This window comes from Balaenoptera borealis (genome assembly GCF_965194805.1).
Source record: "Balaenoptera borealis genome assembly, chromosome: 6".
NCBI classification, from domain to species: Eukaryota; Metazoa; Chordata; class Mammalia; order Artiodactyla; family Balaenopteridae; genus Balaenoptera; species Balaenoptera borealis.
Window position 1 is genome coordinate 57,324,364 of NC_138863.1, and position 15,976 is coordinate 57,340,339.

The 15,976-nt window shown below is 52.6% G+C and overlaps 2 protein-coding genes and 1 long non-coding RNA gene across 4 annotated transcripts; 1 reads left to right on the top strand and 2 right to left on the bottom strand.

Annotated features, from left to right (window-relative positions):
• The first annotated feature begins 249 nt into the window (after window positions 1-249).
• Window positions 250-4,813, top strand: LOC309631415. Its single transcript, XR_014246255.1, has 2 exons — window positions 250-389; window positions 2,041-4,813. It is a non-coding gene; the product is annotated as an uncharacterized lncRNA (long non-coding RNA).
• Window positions 4,338-7,996, bottom strand: HOXD8 (homeobox D8). Of its 2 annotated transcripts, none has more exons than XM_082397761.1 (2): window positions 6,184-7,996; window positions 4,338-5,809 (listed from the first exon to the last, which is right to left on the bottom strand). In XM_082397761.1, exons 1-2 carry the CDS (start codon window positions 6,737-6,739, stop codon window positions 5,517-5,519), a joined length of 849 nt encoding a protein of 282 aa, XP_082253887.1. In that variant the 5' UTR covers window positions 6,740-7,996; the 3' UTR covers window positions 4,338-5,516. The 2 variants fall into 2 exon arrangements, with proteins under 2 accessions (XP_082253887.1, XP_082253886.1); XM_082397760.1 differs by having other exon boundaries at window positions 4,338-5,812; window positions 6,184-7,983.
• A 4,203-nt stretch (window positions 7,997-12,199) lies between these two features.
• Window positions 12,200-15,290, bottom strand: HOXD9 (homeobox D9). Its single transcript, XM_082395861.1, has 2 exons — window positions 13,535-15,290; window positions 12,200-13,187 (listed from the first exon to the last, which is right to left on the bottom strand). Exons 1-2 carry the CDS (start codon window positions 14,322-14,324, stop codon window positions 12,946-12,948), a joined length of 1,032 nt encoding a protein of 343 aa, XP_082251987.1. The 5' UTR covers window positions 14,325-15,290; the 3' UTR covers window positions 12,200-12,945.
• Between the last annotated feature and the right edge of the window lie 686 nt (window positions 15,291-15,976).

Here is a 15,976-nt window from a genome sequence, read left to right on the forward strand (position 1 = left end):
CGGCTCTTACCGGAGGTGCCGAGCTGGAGGCGGCGGTCGGCCGGGGCGGCTGCTGTAATCCACTAGGCGCTGCCGGGCTACGCGCGCTCTGCGCGGCAGGGACCCGCTCATGTTAGAGAAGGAGCCGCGTCGGAACCGCGCGGCTCGGTCACCCAGAGCAGGCCGGCTGCTCCCGGCAGGCGGTGTCGGCGCCGGCCGGGGCCTCGGCGCCCCGGATTCCTTCCGGGCTCTCCCGCCCGCCGGGTTCCCCACCGGCTCCGGGGGCGGCAGCGGCGCGGCCGGGGCGAAGGGGCGGCGGGGCCAAGTTGGGCGCCGGGCGGGAGCCGAGACCGCCGCGGACCCCGCAATCCCGCAGCCGGCGACTGGAGCCCACCTCTGCGGAGACAAAGGTTAGAAAAAGAGGGGGTGAGGCTCTAGGAAGGCAGAATGCGGGGGGAAATTCGCCTGGGAAATCAGGAAAAAGGCCGTGAAGGCGAGCGGAGCCTGCACATGACCAGCCGCAGCCAATGACGACCGCAAATAGGTCATAAAAAGGTCTATTACCAAGTTGTAAATTTTCTTCAAACAAAAAGGAATTTACTGCAATTCCTTGCGGATTTTGCACATACAGCTCGCAAGCGCCATGTTTTTTCCTCTCTTTCTCTCTCCTCTTCCCTCTTCTCTGTTTTTCTCCTCTTCTTCCTCCCCCTCCTCCTCCTCCTCCTCTTCCTTCCTCCCTCCCTCCCTCCTCTCCTCTTTCTTCCTCTATGTCCCTCTCCACTGCTCTCTCTGCCTTTCTTGCCTTCACGATTCCTTTTTCTAGGAATTCTTTTCCTTTTATTTTTTCTTTTGGTGGTTTGGCTTGAAACTTCTCATTGGGCGCTGTGCTACAGGGAGAATGAGTGCGGTGTACTGCCCCCCGCGCTCGCCTGGGGAGGTGATCCTGGCAGCCACCCCTCCAACTCTCTCCTCACTTGGCTTCCCCTCCCCTTACCTCACCAAAAGGCCGCTCTGAAAGAGCAGACAAGCACTTTCGGTTTTTGCCCCTCTCATCTCCAGGCAAGCCAGCCCGTCTGACCTTGCGCAGAAAACGTGGGCTCTGCAGGCCAAGAAAATGTGCTCTCCCCCCACCAACCCTCTCCTACATAAGTTGGGGTCCCTCCCATTTCTTCCAGTTTCTGCGGTAGGAGAATTGCCAACCAGCTCAAAGGCTGGAAATGGTTTTATGTACTTGTCAACTTCTCCACAATAATAGTTTGAACTCCCAATGCCTATCCTTTTCCTCAGCAGAAACATCCTCCTGAACAGTCCTGGGTTAGAGGAGAGGCAATCTTTTTGGATTCCCTCTGAAACCCCTTGTTTAAGTCTCCCCTAAGTGCAATTCTCATTCCTATGGAATTAATTGTAGCCCCTCTTCCCTTGCCCCCCAAATGTTTGTCCACTGAAAAGCCTGGTCAATGCAACATTGAAGAGGAGAGGGGCTCCATTTGTTTAGGAAAACAGCAACTCCCCAGTTTCAGGCTTGAAAAAAATATAGTCCTTCTTCTTCAAAGGCAGGAGTCACATTCCCTTTGCACTTCTCATGGAAGCTGCCCCAATGAACCCCAGCTGAAAGTAAATGTCCTTGGCTGGCTCCCCTCATCATTAATGCATGGGCATGGCCATCAGGCTTTAGAACCTGCCTGTTAAGAGGTAACCTCTCACCCCCCATCCTTTCAAGGACACTGTCTTTGGATTTCTAGTAATACGTTTATAAATATTTGCATTGGATGTCTATTTGAAAGTTCTCTATTAACATCCTCACACCCAGTAAGTACCTAAGTGGACATGGACTTAAGCAGGAAGGAAGCACGCAGCACCCTCTGGAGCAGGCCATTTGTATCCCTTGAAAAAGCTCCGATGACCTTGGATGTTTTTGATTAAAGTACTTCTGTTGCCACGTGTCAGCAAAAGTCATATTCTTTCTAGAAAAAGTCAGTGGGCTCCAACTTTGCTGGAGGTGACCATAGCAGCAGCCAGGGTCCATTAAAATGTTCTCTCTCTTCCCCTGTTCACCACCAGATGCTCGAGGATTCAGCAAACACTGGGGAAGCAGAGGACAGAGGTTTGGTCGTGAAATAGCAACACCTTCTGCACTGAAGAATAATTAAACAATATTTTTAATTATACAGGAAAATCAAGCACGTTGTTGGACCCTCCCAAGCTAGAGCACTTTACATTGGTCTGTACGTGTGGAACTGAACAGAGCTTGTTCAATTCTGAAATATTCTGAGAAATTACTTCAATTGTCAGTTTTCCTCTACCCAGATAAAGGCAGAGCTTTATGACCCTCCTTTTCAGCTGGGGGAAGGAGGGCTGGGAAAAGACTCTGCATTTTTGAAAAAGCAGCCATATTTGCACTTCTCCCCCCTGTGCAGCCTGTAAGCCATGTGCTGGGCTTTGTGGAATCTCACAAAATGGGAGCCCCTGAACTGACTTTTCTCTAGGAACCACTGAGACCCACACCCTCTTTTGTGTGTTTCTGGTCCACGCAAACAGAGAACCTAAATCACTTCGGACTCTTGGTTTTTTCATCCAGTGTTAACATTGGAGGGTCCGATTTTTCTGTAAATGGTTTACAAACCTCTCTAAGCAGACTCTCTAAGCAGTCCAGAGCACCAGAGTGTTGGCTGTTTGCAAAGGGTTCTCTGAAGGTTTATGCAAATTGCTGCAGCAAAAATGTTGGTTTGCTTATTGCCGCAAACCCTCGGATGTTTACAGATTTGAGCCAATTAGAAGGGCATCTCCTGCACTCGTCATTGCGAGTTGTCTGCATGAAACACTGTGATGGGGGTTTCTAGCCACTGTAAGAAAGAAGGTGGTGAATGTGTGTGATTTGTAATTCCACAAGCTCTTTATTTGGAGACAAATCTACGCTTTTCCTAGCTACAAAAGGAAGCATATATAGCTACATTTATTACCAACACTTTCTACACCTGAGTAATCTACGTATATGTACAAATACACCAAATATATACCAAAAATACCAAATTTGTAAATGTACAAATACTCTCAAATGTACTAATTATTGCAACAGCCTTTTTCTGTACATGAGCTACGAGTTTACCATGGGTTAGGGGGCCGATGGGGCCAGAAGGTATAACACTTTCAGAGTAGCACAAAATGGAGAGGAAATAAGAACATTTTTACCTCCCTTCCTTCACTGATTTCCACATATATCCATGCACCAGGTCCCACACCATAGAGAGAGTCTTGCCCAAATCAATGGCTCTAAAAATGATTTTGGGGGAGCACTGTTGTGTAGCAGAGAGCGAATTTTGCTAATAGAGGAGTCCCTTAAATGGAGGGCAGCTGGAGCTAAGCTAGCACCAGTCTCTAGCCAGCTTACTCCCACCCTCTCCCCAGCCAGGCTGTTCCCTAGGCATGCTTTCAGGCACTTGGTATACTTGCTCTAAACCAGTCAACAGCAGAGTCTCAGGCAACACACAGAGCAAAATGTTTCCAAATGCAGCACGCACGTTTGCAGCTGTCTCCTCTCGTGCACCACCCTTGATTTAAAATTGTCTTTCCTGGCTCAGGTCAGCGAATGCCACAGCCATGGCCTCTTCCCTGGATAGAAAGCCAGGTGGTGCTTCGCCTCTTGCCGAACCAGTGCCAACATCTCCCTAGACCTTGAAACAGCAGGCAAACAGCTCACCAACGCCTGAGGGGGTGATACAGGCCTAAAACTACAGGATTCCAGTTTCTTACCTGTGCAATAAAAGCCACTCTAGAAATTAAAATGTACCTCTTTAAAAATATACAGGCATCTAGAAAAAGAAGAGAATTCTTCAATGCCTACCTGATAAAGGTGCTTTCCTTTTTTGGGGGGAGAAATGTTAGTTTACTTGAATTTCTCTTCTTCCCTCCCACCCCTCTTCCCCCTCCTCTTCCCTCATAAAATGGCAGCTGTAGGAGCAGCCTCAAGTAGAAAATGGGTATCTTGTTAATAACAGATCCCAAACCCCAGCATCAGCGCCAGCTCAGTGGAATAAGCTGTGGTGTAACCTGGATTCTGGGTTGTTCCCCACTGGACCTATGACTCCAGTCCTTTGCGAAGTTCAAAGCTTTCCAAGTAACTTATCAAGGTTATTTAGAGCAAGATGAAGCTGGGATAGCCTAGCCAGCCCTCTCTGGAATGAAAGAGAGGCCCCCCTCCTTGTACTGATTTATTTATTTTTACAGCAAGGGTGCACATAACTCCCCCCCTTTTAAAAAATCCAATAGACGCTTTAGCAGGATGTTGCCTTCACGTGAGCCCAGGCAATTGTTCCTGACTCAGGAAAAGGGTTATTGACGGCGCTCAAAGACACTACCTCTAGAAAAAGATTCATTCTTTTATTAAGGAGCTAGCTATGTTCTGCAGCGGTTGTTTACACTCGGATTTTTCTGCATTTGCTCTCAAGGATTGTTTCAAATAGGTAAGGCCAACCTGGAGAACAGTAGAGGACGTACCAACCGACATCTGAGACGTGCACAGCAAGTTGGCTCACAATGGGCGTGCAAACAGAGCGAAGGGAATACAAATAAATATGGCACCTCCTCAAAAAAAACGGAATCACAGCGGCGGCCACAGCACAGAAACCTAGCAATTTCAGGCAATACCAAGCACAGTTCAAAACGAAAGCAAGTTCAGAAACGAGAGGCGTTCCACAAGGCGACTTGCCAAAGTAAAAAGTGTATGAGTGAAAATGTTATAATTGGCTTTTCAAGTATTCATTCACTCTAGATGATTAAATTGCCATAATTTGTATAAACTATAGAAAAATTATTAAATGTCAACTTTGACATTGTCCTGAAACTTCTGTCACTGGCCCAACATTTTCCCCAAGTTTAAGGAAGCTTCAGAGCCAGGACTACACATTACACTCTTCAGCTAACATGTGCTTTTTGAATATTTGGCCCAGACTTTTTCCCAGAGATATTACATTTACAAAATACTCAAAGAAACCTTTTAGGAGTAAACAAAAGGCACCCGAACCATTCATTATAAAAGTAGAAAGAAAAAATATAAATAATACATTTTAATCAAATAATATAAAGTAAATATTCTGCGGGCATAATTTTTTTAAAAAAATTAATAGACTTCTTTTAATTTACTCACCATAAAGAAAAGATTTAAAATGTTCAAGTGCACTTGTTTGATTAATAAAGCATTTTATATTCAATTATTTAGTGCTAATCATTAGGAAGTTTACGTTGTTGAGGCAAAATCACCAGCTCAGCCATTAAAAACTACCATTATAAAAATATAGCTACAAGGTCAGTATCAAATTACTCTTACATAGGACAGCTCAAGGGCTGTTTCTATACGACACTAGAAACTTTTTTTTTAAACACCCAAATCCCTCTCAAAGCGCAGAAACCTCAAGAGCAGTGACATGAAGGTAGCTTGAAATACAAGTAAAGTCCTTTCCAACAAAGAAAATAGGTGGTGTTCACCAGCATATGCTGATCATTAGTTTCAATAATCTGCGGTAAAATTTTTAAGGTGGAAGTTAATTTGTCGGGCCTTCGGCTCGGTCTTCCTCCAGCTCTTGGGCTTCCTTTTTGGTTTCCCCATCCTTCACCTCCTGTCGGGAAACCGGGAATTTGTCCTTGTTGTTCTCCTTTTTCCATTTCATTCTCCTGTTCTGGAACCAGATTTTTACCTGTCTCTCGGTGAGGGCTAAGGCGTGGGAAACCTCGATTCTTCTCTTCCTGGTCAGATAAGGGTTAAAAAGGAATTCCTTTTCCAGCTCTAGGGTTTGGAATCGACTGTAGGTTTGTCTTCCTCTTCGTCTACCAGGAGCTGCTGATTAAAACAAACAGAAAAAAAAAAAAGGAAAAGAAATGTTTTAAAAATGTAATGGTGCATCTGCAGGTTGCTGAAGGTTTATGGAACGGGTCTAAAGGGTGAAATATACACAACTCTCCTTAGGTCTGATATACATATAGGATGGGCAGTCAAGAGGGGCAGAGAAAACGTCTTTGCAGTTATTCTGTCCCCATCATCTTTACATGGTTTCCACTTAAAAAAAAAAGTTTACCTTACAAGAGTCACTGTAAGCTACACAAAAAGGAAAAGGAGAGGGAGAGGAAAAGGGAGTTTTAAAGCTAGAACGTGAGATGAAAGCAGATTTCTCCCCCTCTCCCCGCTTAAAAAAAAAAAAAAAGCATCCCAACCTTGTGGTCTCATCCAGGGAAACATTTGAGAAGGAGACGAGCTCTGATTTAAGTGGTCTGGGTCCTCGCCAATATTACCACTGGACGATTTACAGTCAGGATATTGTACCAGCTCGGCCTCTTGCTGGGTCGTAAAAATCGGCTGTCTCTGTAAGTTATCGTATCCGTAAAACTTCGCGGGCTCCCGGTGACAGGCAATCCCGCCGCAGGGGGGAGGCGGCGGCGGCGGAGGGGGGGCGGCCTGGTAGGCTGCGGCCGGGCTGCCCCCTCCGGGGTGGAAGTACTCCTGGCCGGGACCGGGGCCACCCCCACCACCGCAAGCCGGCCCGGCAGGCGGCGGCGACGGGTGCGGGTGCGGGTGCGCGTGCGCCTGCGGGGGCGCGTGCGGGAAGCCGGCGGCGCTGTTGCCATAGAGCTGCAAGGCGGCGGCGGCGGCGGCGGCGGCGTGGCGGCCGCCGACCTCGGGCGCGAAGTGACAGTCGTAGTAAGTGGGATTGATGGCCTCGCCCGCCGCCTTGTACTTGGAGTACAGCGGGTTCACGAAGTACGAGCTCATCGGGGCGGCGGCGGCCGGGGGCCGAGGAAGGGCGGCCCCGGGCGGGCGGGCGGCGCGGAGCAGGCAGGGAACGCGCCTCAGCACGACCGCACTGCCGCGGGGGCCTCTGGGGCGGCTGCTGGCGCCGCTGGGGCCGCCGGGCTACGTTGCTGCTGCCGCCCGCCCGCCCTCGCGTCGCCTCTGAGGCCGGGTAGCCGCGGGCACTCGGCTACTGGGCGCTCATTCTCCGCTCTCGCGCCCGCCGCCTCTACCTCGCGCCGCCTCCCTGGCGGGTCGCGGGGCCTCACCCAGCCCCCGCGTTCCACCGCCCGCCCGGCCTCTACCGGCGCGCGCCGGCTCGGCCTCAATAAAATCGCCGACGCCCCGGGTGACCTGCCCCGCTGCCTCCACTGTTTCCTCTCAGGCACCAGGCGGCCCTGAGCGCACCGGAGAAGAAAAAAAGTACGCCCGGCCCACGGGGACACTCTTTGGCTTCGGTTTACAAACCCCCGCTCTGGAGGGAAAAGGAAAAAAACACCCTCTGCCCGCCGCCACCTCTCACCTCGCCCCCCCCCGCAGCCCCCTCCCACCGCTCTCGCCGCCGCTGCCGAGGCTGCCACCCCGGTGCGCCCCGGCGAGGCATTTTCGCACCAAACCACTGCGCAGAGAGGGAGCGAGATGAACGCGAGATAACCGCGCGGAGGGATCCGCGCGGAGGCGACACTGCTGCACACGCTAGACGCCTCACAGTGGCTGGGAGATGCCTCCGCCGGCCTTAAAGGGGGCCCATAAAGCCGCACTGCCAAGGGCTCGCCGTGCGCCCGGGGCCGAGGGAAAGCGGGCCACAGCTGGCAGGGCGGGGGCGCAGCAGAGCCTTACACTTGGCGGGGAGGGAGGCAGGGAGGCCACTCCCAGGAGGCTGTGGAGCAAATGACTCCCTCCCCGGGCCCCTGGAGCAGCCCCTCAGAGGCTGGCTGTGGCTTTTGCGCCTTTGGACACGCGGGCGCAGCCCAGGGAACGAGGGCAAGCCGTGTAGAAGATCCGGACCGAACATTTGCGTTAGGTCCTATCCAAGTAATTTGATTAAAGGCCACAAGGGTGACCCCAATACCTTGCATTATCAAAGCGAATCTAAGCCGTTCTTTTCCAGCCGAGCGGGCCTTGTGGAAATGAGATGTACATTTACCCTTGAAGCACTGCACGCCTGGCTGAGGCTCCCAGGTTAATTGATATTTAATGGAAATCATGCCCATGAATATAGTTTCCATCATTTCACCCTCGATAGACGTCAGTACCAGGCGCAGGGGGGAGGCTGAAGAATGTGGCGGGGCGGCGGGGCGGCGGTGGGGGGAACATTAGCATTGCTGAGGGAGTAAATAGAAAAGCGGACAGAAATGTTCCAAGGCGGGAAGGGAGAACTCACGCTGGGGTGGGTGGTATTTCCTCGGGCAAGACGCGCGACTCCCGGGTCTCAGCCCCTGCGCGGAGCGGACCAGGGCAGGCGGTGGCCCCGGGCGGAGCACGGGGGACCGACGCCCGCGAGTTCCCCCAAGGAGCCTCCGGGCCGGCGTTCGGATCGCGCCGGTTCCAAGCAGCTGCAGGCGGCGCGCGTCTTCTAACGATTCTAGTTCATCCAACAAGCCGGTGAAGTTACCGCCGAGAGCGGGTGCCGGGCTCAGCTTTAAAAGTTACCGATTTTTCCAAAAGAAAAAAAAAGAGAAGGCTCGTTCTAGCTTATGAGCGATGAGGAAGAGGAACGTCCCGTGTCATGAGGGGAAATCGAGTGTGAATCGGCAAAATATTCCTGATTTTAGAAACTCGCTTTGAAGCCGCTTGGCGTTACACCACCATTCGCCTTCTCTTCCCCACATCTCCCACTCCCCCCTCCCGTTTTCATGTCCAATAAATGTAATAGGTCTCTACATTTCAGTGCGTTTTCCTTTGCCTATTCTGCCTTTTTCGTGGGTTCTTTGGGTGACCCTTTTCCTTGGGGCGATCCATTGTTGTTGAGGACGCCAGGCCCACCGGCCTTGGGAACCGACCTCAGAAACACTCCCGAGCCCACCGAGGAAGCTCCAGCTAAAGCTAAAACACACCTCCCCGGCTTTTCACGCCAAATGCGAACGTCTAAAACCCCCAGACGGCTCCCAAAGGTGCAGCAGGCGAGTGATTTCAACTACCCCCCCCCATCCTTGTGGGTTGGCCCAGCTTGTGAGTGAGCTCCTGAGGTCAGTCCGAGTGGACTGAATATCATATTTTGCAAATGGAGAAAATAAGGTCGAGATGGAAAGGCATAACAAGATAAAGTTTAAGACTCAATTGTTTCTACAGAGAATAGCTGAAAATGGTTAAGGTAAACGGATTTCTAATGAATCTCCAAATGATAAAGGCATGCTTTGTTTAACTTTTAAATTAGCAGGGAGTGCAAGGAGGCTTTTGTTGTCGGCGTGGTGACGGGTAAGGGTTTTTTGTTGTTGTTTTCTGCCAGTTATCGCCAGGTAAAGTTTCCTTTAAATCCGAAGGCGAACGAACTGATTCTGACAGTTAACGATTTGTACTCCAATCTTGCAAATACCCAGTTAAAAGAGTATTATTTTCAATAAAGCCTTGGAATGTAATTGTGCCTTTTTATTTCACTGTTTGGCGTGTGTGCGCGTGCGTGTTTAAACCCTCGATATTGGGTTTTGGAATGGAATGGGGGAAAAAGAAGAACGAGCCTAGATCTCAATAATACAAGGCACCTTCTAGAACTTTGTGATTCCTGGGGCGGGGGGGCGGGGAGCGAAAAAGAAACACTACAGAATTCATTTCTACGCATTCTGGCCTAATTAAGAAAACATTATAACACAACATTTCCTCTTGGGACAAAACACTTAGTTTTTTGTTTTTTCCTTCAAGCATTCTGTTTATAATCTGAATGGGAACAGAGTGCGATTAACTTCGTAAATAAAGATGTATGCTTTTACACATTTCTGTTTTGATACAATGCATTGACTTACCATAACGTTTTATAGTTTCAGCTGTGCCGTAGTCCAAATTTTCTGAAATCCTAAGCCAAAATTTTATAACTAACAAACCCTTCTGGAGAATTTAACAGTGCACATTGCTTCTTTTTGCTTAAATTTATCGTAATTTGGAATTTAAAATAAGATTGTAAGTGTCTTTAATCAAAACCTTCTTCCGCCGCAACTCCCGCTTTACTATCACAAAGTGGAGCAACGGCGCCCTCTAGTGGCTAAATGCCACCTCTAGCCGACGGAGCTTACCTTCTCTTTATTCGACTCAAACCATTTCCAATCTTGTTCTTTAGTTTGACTGGGGCTTGGATCACTGACACTAATAATGCTTCATCCCTTTGTCGACGAGTCAAGTGCAGCAAACAGGGGCTCCTGAATGCCAAAGCTATTTGGGCTCCCAAGAGCTTCCAGTAGTGTCTTTTTCAAAAGCTTCCAGCCCTTCTTTTGCCAGACACAGTAAGTCCCCATTCTGTAATCGCCCACAATTACAGGATGGGCTAGATTTTTTAAAATCACAACTTTCTAAATATCAACTGCAACAGGCCTGTTTTTTTCCCCAATGGAGCCAGGGACTTCAAAAACTAAGAAATTATAGAAGTTACATTTGTTAATTTTTTTCTTTTAAAGCCGTTACACTTAGCATTAAATCGTGAATATTTGCTACTTTAACTTTGTAATTTTAATGCTTCAGGCCCATTTCACTGGACAATGGCGGGGGGGATAGAAGTCAAATTAAAAGCTTAAACTGTATCTCTGAATGGCTGTCTGAAAAGGCCCTGTTCACTGGAACTTCTATGCACAATAAATGAGACATTAAATTTATATCAAAAGTCACATAGTGAAGTGAATTGACTAAGCATTCCACTTGATTTTTTTTTTTTAAAGCCAAGACTTTAATCAGTTTAGGTGTTTCCTGAGAGGTTAATGTTTTTTCTCATTTTCAAAAATTCTTTCCTCCAATTCAGCTGTAACGATTAATTTTTCTATAAGCAAATAGATATAATTTCCAACAATGTTTCTGCTACGAGGTTTGCAGTGGAGAGCCAGATATTTTTGTGAAAGGTCATTTAAGTAACTGCATCTTTTCCCGCCGACCATGCGTCTGGGAGACGCTCGGCCTAAGTAAATGACCCAAGATCACTAACTCTCCCACCCCCAAATAACAGGCCTATTTTTCTCTTTTTTAAAGTACAAGCTAGAAGGCGGCCATAGTCAAATATTATTGAGAGCCACCCACCGGCTACTTCTAATACCCAGCCCATTTTAAAAATCAGAAATATATCGTCTCCTCCTTCCTACCGCCCTCCATTTTTATTCCCTAGGTGCTCACACCTCATCCGGGGGTCCCAAGCCCCTGCCTTCTTAGTCCAACAGAGTCCTGTTTACATTTTATTGTCCAGATTTTAAGACCCAGTTTTGTCTGCATTTTTCCTTTCCTCCCACAAACACAAACATCAAAATGAGATGGTTTCAAAGAGAAGCGCCGGGCTTGTCGTAAACTCATTACCTCCAGACGTCTCGCCGGCTCGATGGCTTTATGACACCTTGTCTCTTCCTGTTTTCAAAGAGCCCAAGGTATCGGGTTGGCCGCAGGGGCGGGGGTACGCAGCACCTTCTGCCGGATCTGGGCCTTGGGTTTCCCTCCCAGCCCCCCTCTGCTTTTCCTTCAAGTCCCCTCTTTCAGCCGGATCCCCCAAAACTCTGCCATCGCCCCCGCCTTCCGCCCAGCCCAGGCCGCCCGGCGCCGCAGCCTGCCTCTCCGACCTGCAAAGGCTGGGCTGGGCCCGATCCTTCACTTACAATGACCTTCATTTTAGCCTCTGAACGCGGCCCTCAGAGGGCCGAGCTGGGGGCTAAACACACAGAAACTGGGTGGGGGGAGGGGGCAGCGGGGTGGGGATAGCTGCGGACGAGAGCCTTGACCATTTTGATCTGCTAAGGTCACTTTGGGGCTCCTGTGGGGAGGAGCGGAAGCTCACAGTCTAACCGGCTCAGCCCTCCCGGAGCCAGCCAGCCAGCCCCGCGGACCTGGAGGAGTTGCCCCAGAGTGCAGAATTGGCCTCTCCCTGGTTTGGAGACGGGGTGTCGATGGCTGCGACTCCATGAGCAGAGGGAGATGTGGGGTACGGTACGTCAAAGCCCCAGCGAGAGGGTGCCTGGCTTCTGGAGCCCGTGGGGCCGCTGGCACTGCTGCAAGGCTGACACTGGGCCCAGGGCACAGAGTTCGCAGAGGCACTGGAAGCAGGCTGGGCGGCGGGGGCGCGGGGGGAGGACGGCCAAGTGCCCCCAGGGGCTGTGCTCAAGGCTGGGTCTGCCCACCCAAAGGGAGACTCAGAGGCACATCAGAGAGACCTCTCAGGTGGAAGGGCCCCGGATTTTTAGCAGCGTCTCCTTCCCAGGGATGGGGGAGAAGTCCCATGAGGGTGACATTTTGCAGAGAGCCGGAGAAAGCAAGCACACAATGTTCAGGGCCAGCGTCTGGGCTCCATTTGATCAGGTCAGCATTTATTGGTAGGAAGCGGTAACATTTACAACTGGTCCTCAGGCAGGAACCGGGAGGGCCTACACCCGCGGCCGCCCACGGGAGCCAAGCCCTCCCGGGGAGAGAGCGGCTCCTCCAGTGCACTGAGAAGAAACCCCCGACCCACCGGAGGCCCTGGGCTCCTCTCTCGGCCTCATTCCAGGTCTCAGTGGAGGGCCCGCGGGCTCCCTGAGGAAAGTGGGCTTTCGTAACCGGTGGGCAACACGGCCGGGCTCAGCCTAGGCCGGCCTCCTCATTGTCGTCGCTCTGCCTTCGCTCTCGGAAGTGGGGTGCGCTTGGCCCCTGCTTGAGCAGCGCTGGGGGCTAAACTACAGCACTTTTCAGAAACATAGGGGACATTTACACAGGAGAGGGCTCCTCAAGCCGGCGTGCACTCACAAAATATAGCATTTCCTAAGGAACCAAAGGGACAGGAAACGGGGGAGCGGGATAGGGCAACACCCCAAAGCCACTTGGTTTCTCCAACACATAAGCGAGCAAATACAGTCCCCCAAATACCTCACAGAAACCAACCACACAGTCACTTCTACCTAAAAAAAAAAGGCCGGGGTGGGTGGGGGGGGGAAATGTCCGAATCGCTGGAGAACTTCTGGAAATCAAGCACCCACACACACACAAAAACCCTCTGCCACTGCAAAGCCGAGCGGTCCCACCGGCGCCGCGCCGGGTCAGTCTCCTTTGGGGCATTTCTCCTTGCTCATCTTTTTCATTTTCATCCTACGATTCTGGAACCAGATTTTGACCTGTCTCTCTGTGAGGTTCAGAATCCTTGCCACCTCATAGCGCCGGTCCCGGGTGAGGTACATGTTGAAGAGGAATTCCTTCTCTAGCTCAAGCGTCTGGTATTTGGTGTAGGGACAGCGCTTTTTCCGGGTGGAGCGAGCGTGGATCCAGTTTGCTGCGGGGTTGTCTATGAAGAGGGGTGTTTGGAGAAGGGGAGTGAGGGGCGGAGGGGAGGCAGGGAGAGACGACAGGGTGGGGGAGAGAGGTCGTTAAATTAATTTCACCAAGGATGGCTGCTTTTCACAACTTGGGGGGAATTATCATAAAAAGCCTTAATGCCCGCTCTCTGTTTACCGTACAAACCGCGCGCCCAGGGTAGGTGGTTATGGGAAGCTTTTTTATGGATGTGTGTTGCTCGCCTAGGCTAGGGTAGGCGTCTAGACGTTTTTATAGGTTAGTAAAACTATCAGTTTTGCACATTCGAGCCTTACAGGTTTCAGCAATAAATCAGGGGGCAATTTCTTTTGCACTTACTTGGGTCAAGTTGCTGCTGCGGCGGCTGCGGATGCTGCTTCTCCTCCTCCTTCAGCGGGCAGCCCGGGCTCGGGTGGTCGCTGCAAGCCGAGGGCTCCGATGAGCCGCCTGCCCTGGACCCAGACCCGATCCCCGCCCCGGGCCCGGTTCCCCCAGCCACTGCTGCCGCCTTGTCCCGTAGGAACGAGTTGCACGAGAACTCGGGGCCGCCGCTCCCCTGGGACTCCCGGGCCGCGGAGCACTCAGTCCGTTTGGAGGAGGAAGACGAGGAAGTGGAGGAGGAGGTGGAGGTGGAGGTGGTGGTGGCGGCGGTGGCGGCGGCCGGTGCCGCTCCATTTTCAGGCTTAATCCCGTAGTGGCGCCCGTTGGGCGGACCGCTGGGGCCAGGGCTGGGACCGGGCCCCGGGCCACCGTCGCCTCCGCCACCGCCCGCACCGCCCGGGAAGCCGGACAGCGGCTCCATCCAGGAGCGCATGTAGCGGCCGGGCTCGGATGCGGCGGCGGCCAGGGGCGGCGGGGGCACGTATGGGTGGTAGAGGCCGCTCATCGCCGCCGCCGCTGGGGGCTGGGCGGGCACCGCGGACCACGAGGCGGAGAACACGGCCGATTTGGGGGCGAAACTACACGAGGCAAACTCGGCGGCTGCGGCGGCCGGGCTGTCGGCCACACCTGCGGGCCTGCCCTGCGCGCCAGGCCCTGGAGGTCCGAAGCGCGCAGCGAACACTTCGTCGCCCTCATGGCCTATGAGCGAGTCCACGTAGTAGTTGCTCAGGGTGCCACTGGAGGACATTTTGAGGCGCCGTGCGCTCCCACCCAAGGTTACACTGCCCGCCGCCGCGCCGCTCCCCGCCGGCGCCCGAGCCGCCGACTAGTTCGCAGGCTGCAGCCTCCACCATTGGTCGCGCGGCCCACGTGATCATATTTACCAATACCGGGAGTAAATCAGTCCGCTAAACTGGGGGCTGCTGTGATTTAAAAAAAAAAAAAAATCATCAACATAAGCGCGGCAATTAGAGCCCGCGGGTCCCGACCCGTGCGCCGGGCTCAGCCCGGCCTGACTCGGCCAGCCCGGCGGCGGCTGGGACCACACGCCCGATCGCGGCCGGAGGAGGCGCTGGGGACTATTTGTTCCCCACTTCTGGCCGCACTCAGTCTTGCAGTCCGGAGCTGGTGCTGCCTCCCCAGTGCCTGGGCTCGGAGCTACCGGCCGTGCGTCCTGGGCGCCCCCAGCACTTGGCAGAGCCCAGCGTAGCCCGTGGGGGAGCGCAGAGCCGGTGCGGCCCGAGACAGGACGGCCTCCAGAGGCGGCCCCCTTGGCGCCCGAGGGGAGTTCTTCTCCCCGTGCCTCTCTCCCGACCCAAACCCACCCCTCCCTACGCATACCCACACACACACACACACGCTCTCTCACAGCTTGTCGTGTTGTTTAAAACAGGTGGAAGACCTCTGTAATGATATTATGCCTTTCAATAAAAATTTTATGAGGTGTATTTGATTATAGATTAATGTGTCCCTAATAAAACGGACGGATGGAGCAGCTCGGAGGGCCCCCTCCCCCTACCACACTCACACGCGCGCGCAGCCACACACACCCCCGACGTGAGGCTGAGCACACGCCGAGGCCCGAGGGGTGAGCTGGGGCGGCCTGGCCCGTGGGCTGGGCGTGGCGGCGGCCACCGCCCGGGCTCTGTCTGCCCTCGGAAGTGTCCGCAAGCTGGCAGTGGGCACCGCGCGGACAGTGGCGGCCAGGGTGCCTTGTCTTCTTCGGGACTTCTGGAAAGGTCCTGGAAGAGAACACGCCAAAAGGCAGAACCCAGATTGTAGTGCAGGCCCGCTCCCACCCGCTGCCCCCCGCCCCCGACTCGCCTCAAAGACGCCAGCATCTCCCTGGGCCAGGCCGCTTCCCATGGTTCCCACTTAAAGGCCTCTGAGTGGATTCCGGATATGTCTTTTAAATGGCTTGGTCCTTGGGCTACTCTCTTAGAAATTCTCTTTCTTTCTTTCTTTCTTTCTTTTTTTTTTTAAAGCCTCCAAAGGTAAGGCTGGGCAGCCTTGAATCTGAGGGAAATGCCCATTGTCACTCCCAAATCCATGGTACAGAGCCTCGGAAGCCCGGCTGGGAGCCGAGACAAAAGCAGCCGGGGCGCCGGCGGTGGAGGATATATTCCTCGCTCTACAAGTTGCCCAGCGCACCCTTGGAGGGCTCCCAGCCCACCTCGAGCCCCGGAAAGGAAGGGGGAAATGGCTACTTCTGGCCTAATCGATTGCCTTTGCCAATGGCTTTCTGATTTTATTCCAGAGGAGCTGCCTTTGCCTGTAGCGCGGGTTTTCCTCCGAGACACGGCCCCCTGTCAACAATGAATGGTGCTCCCCACATCGCAGGGGGTAAACTGAGAAGCTAAAATTGCCCTCCTCTTCTGCCCAACCAGTGGAGGTCTGGGC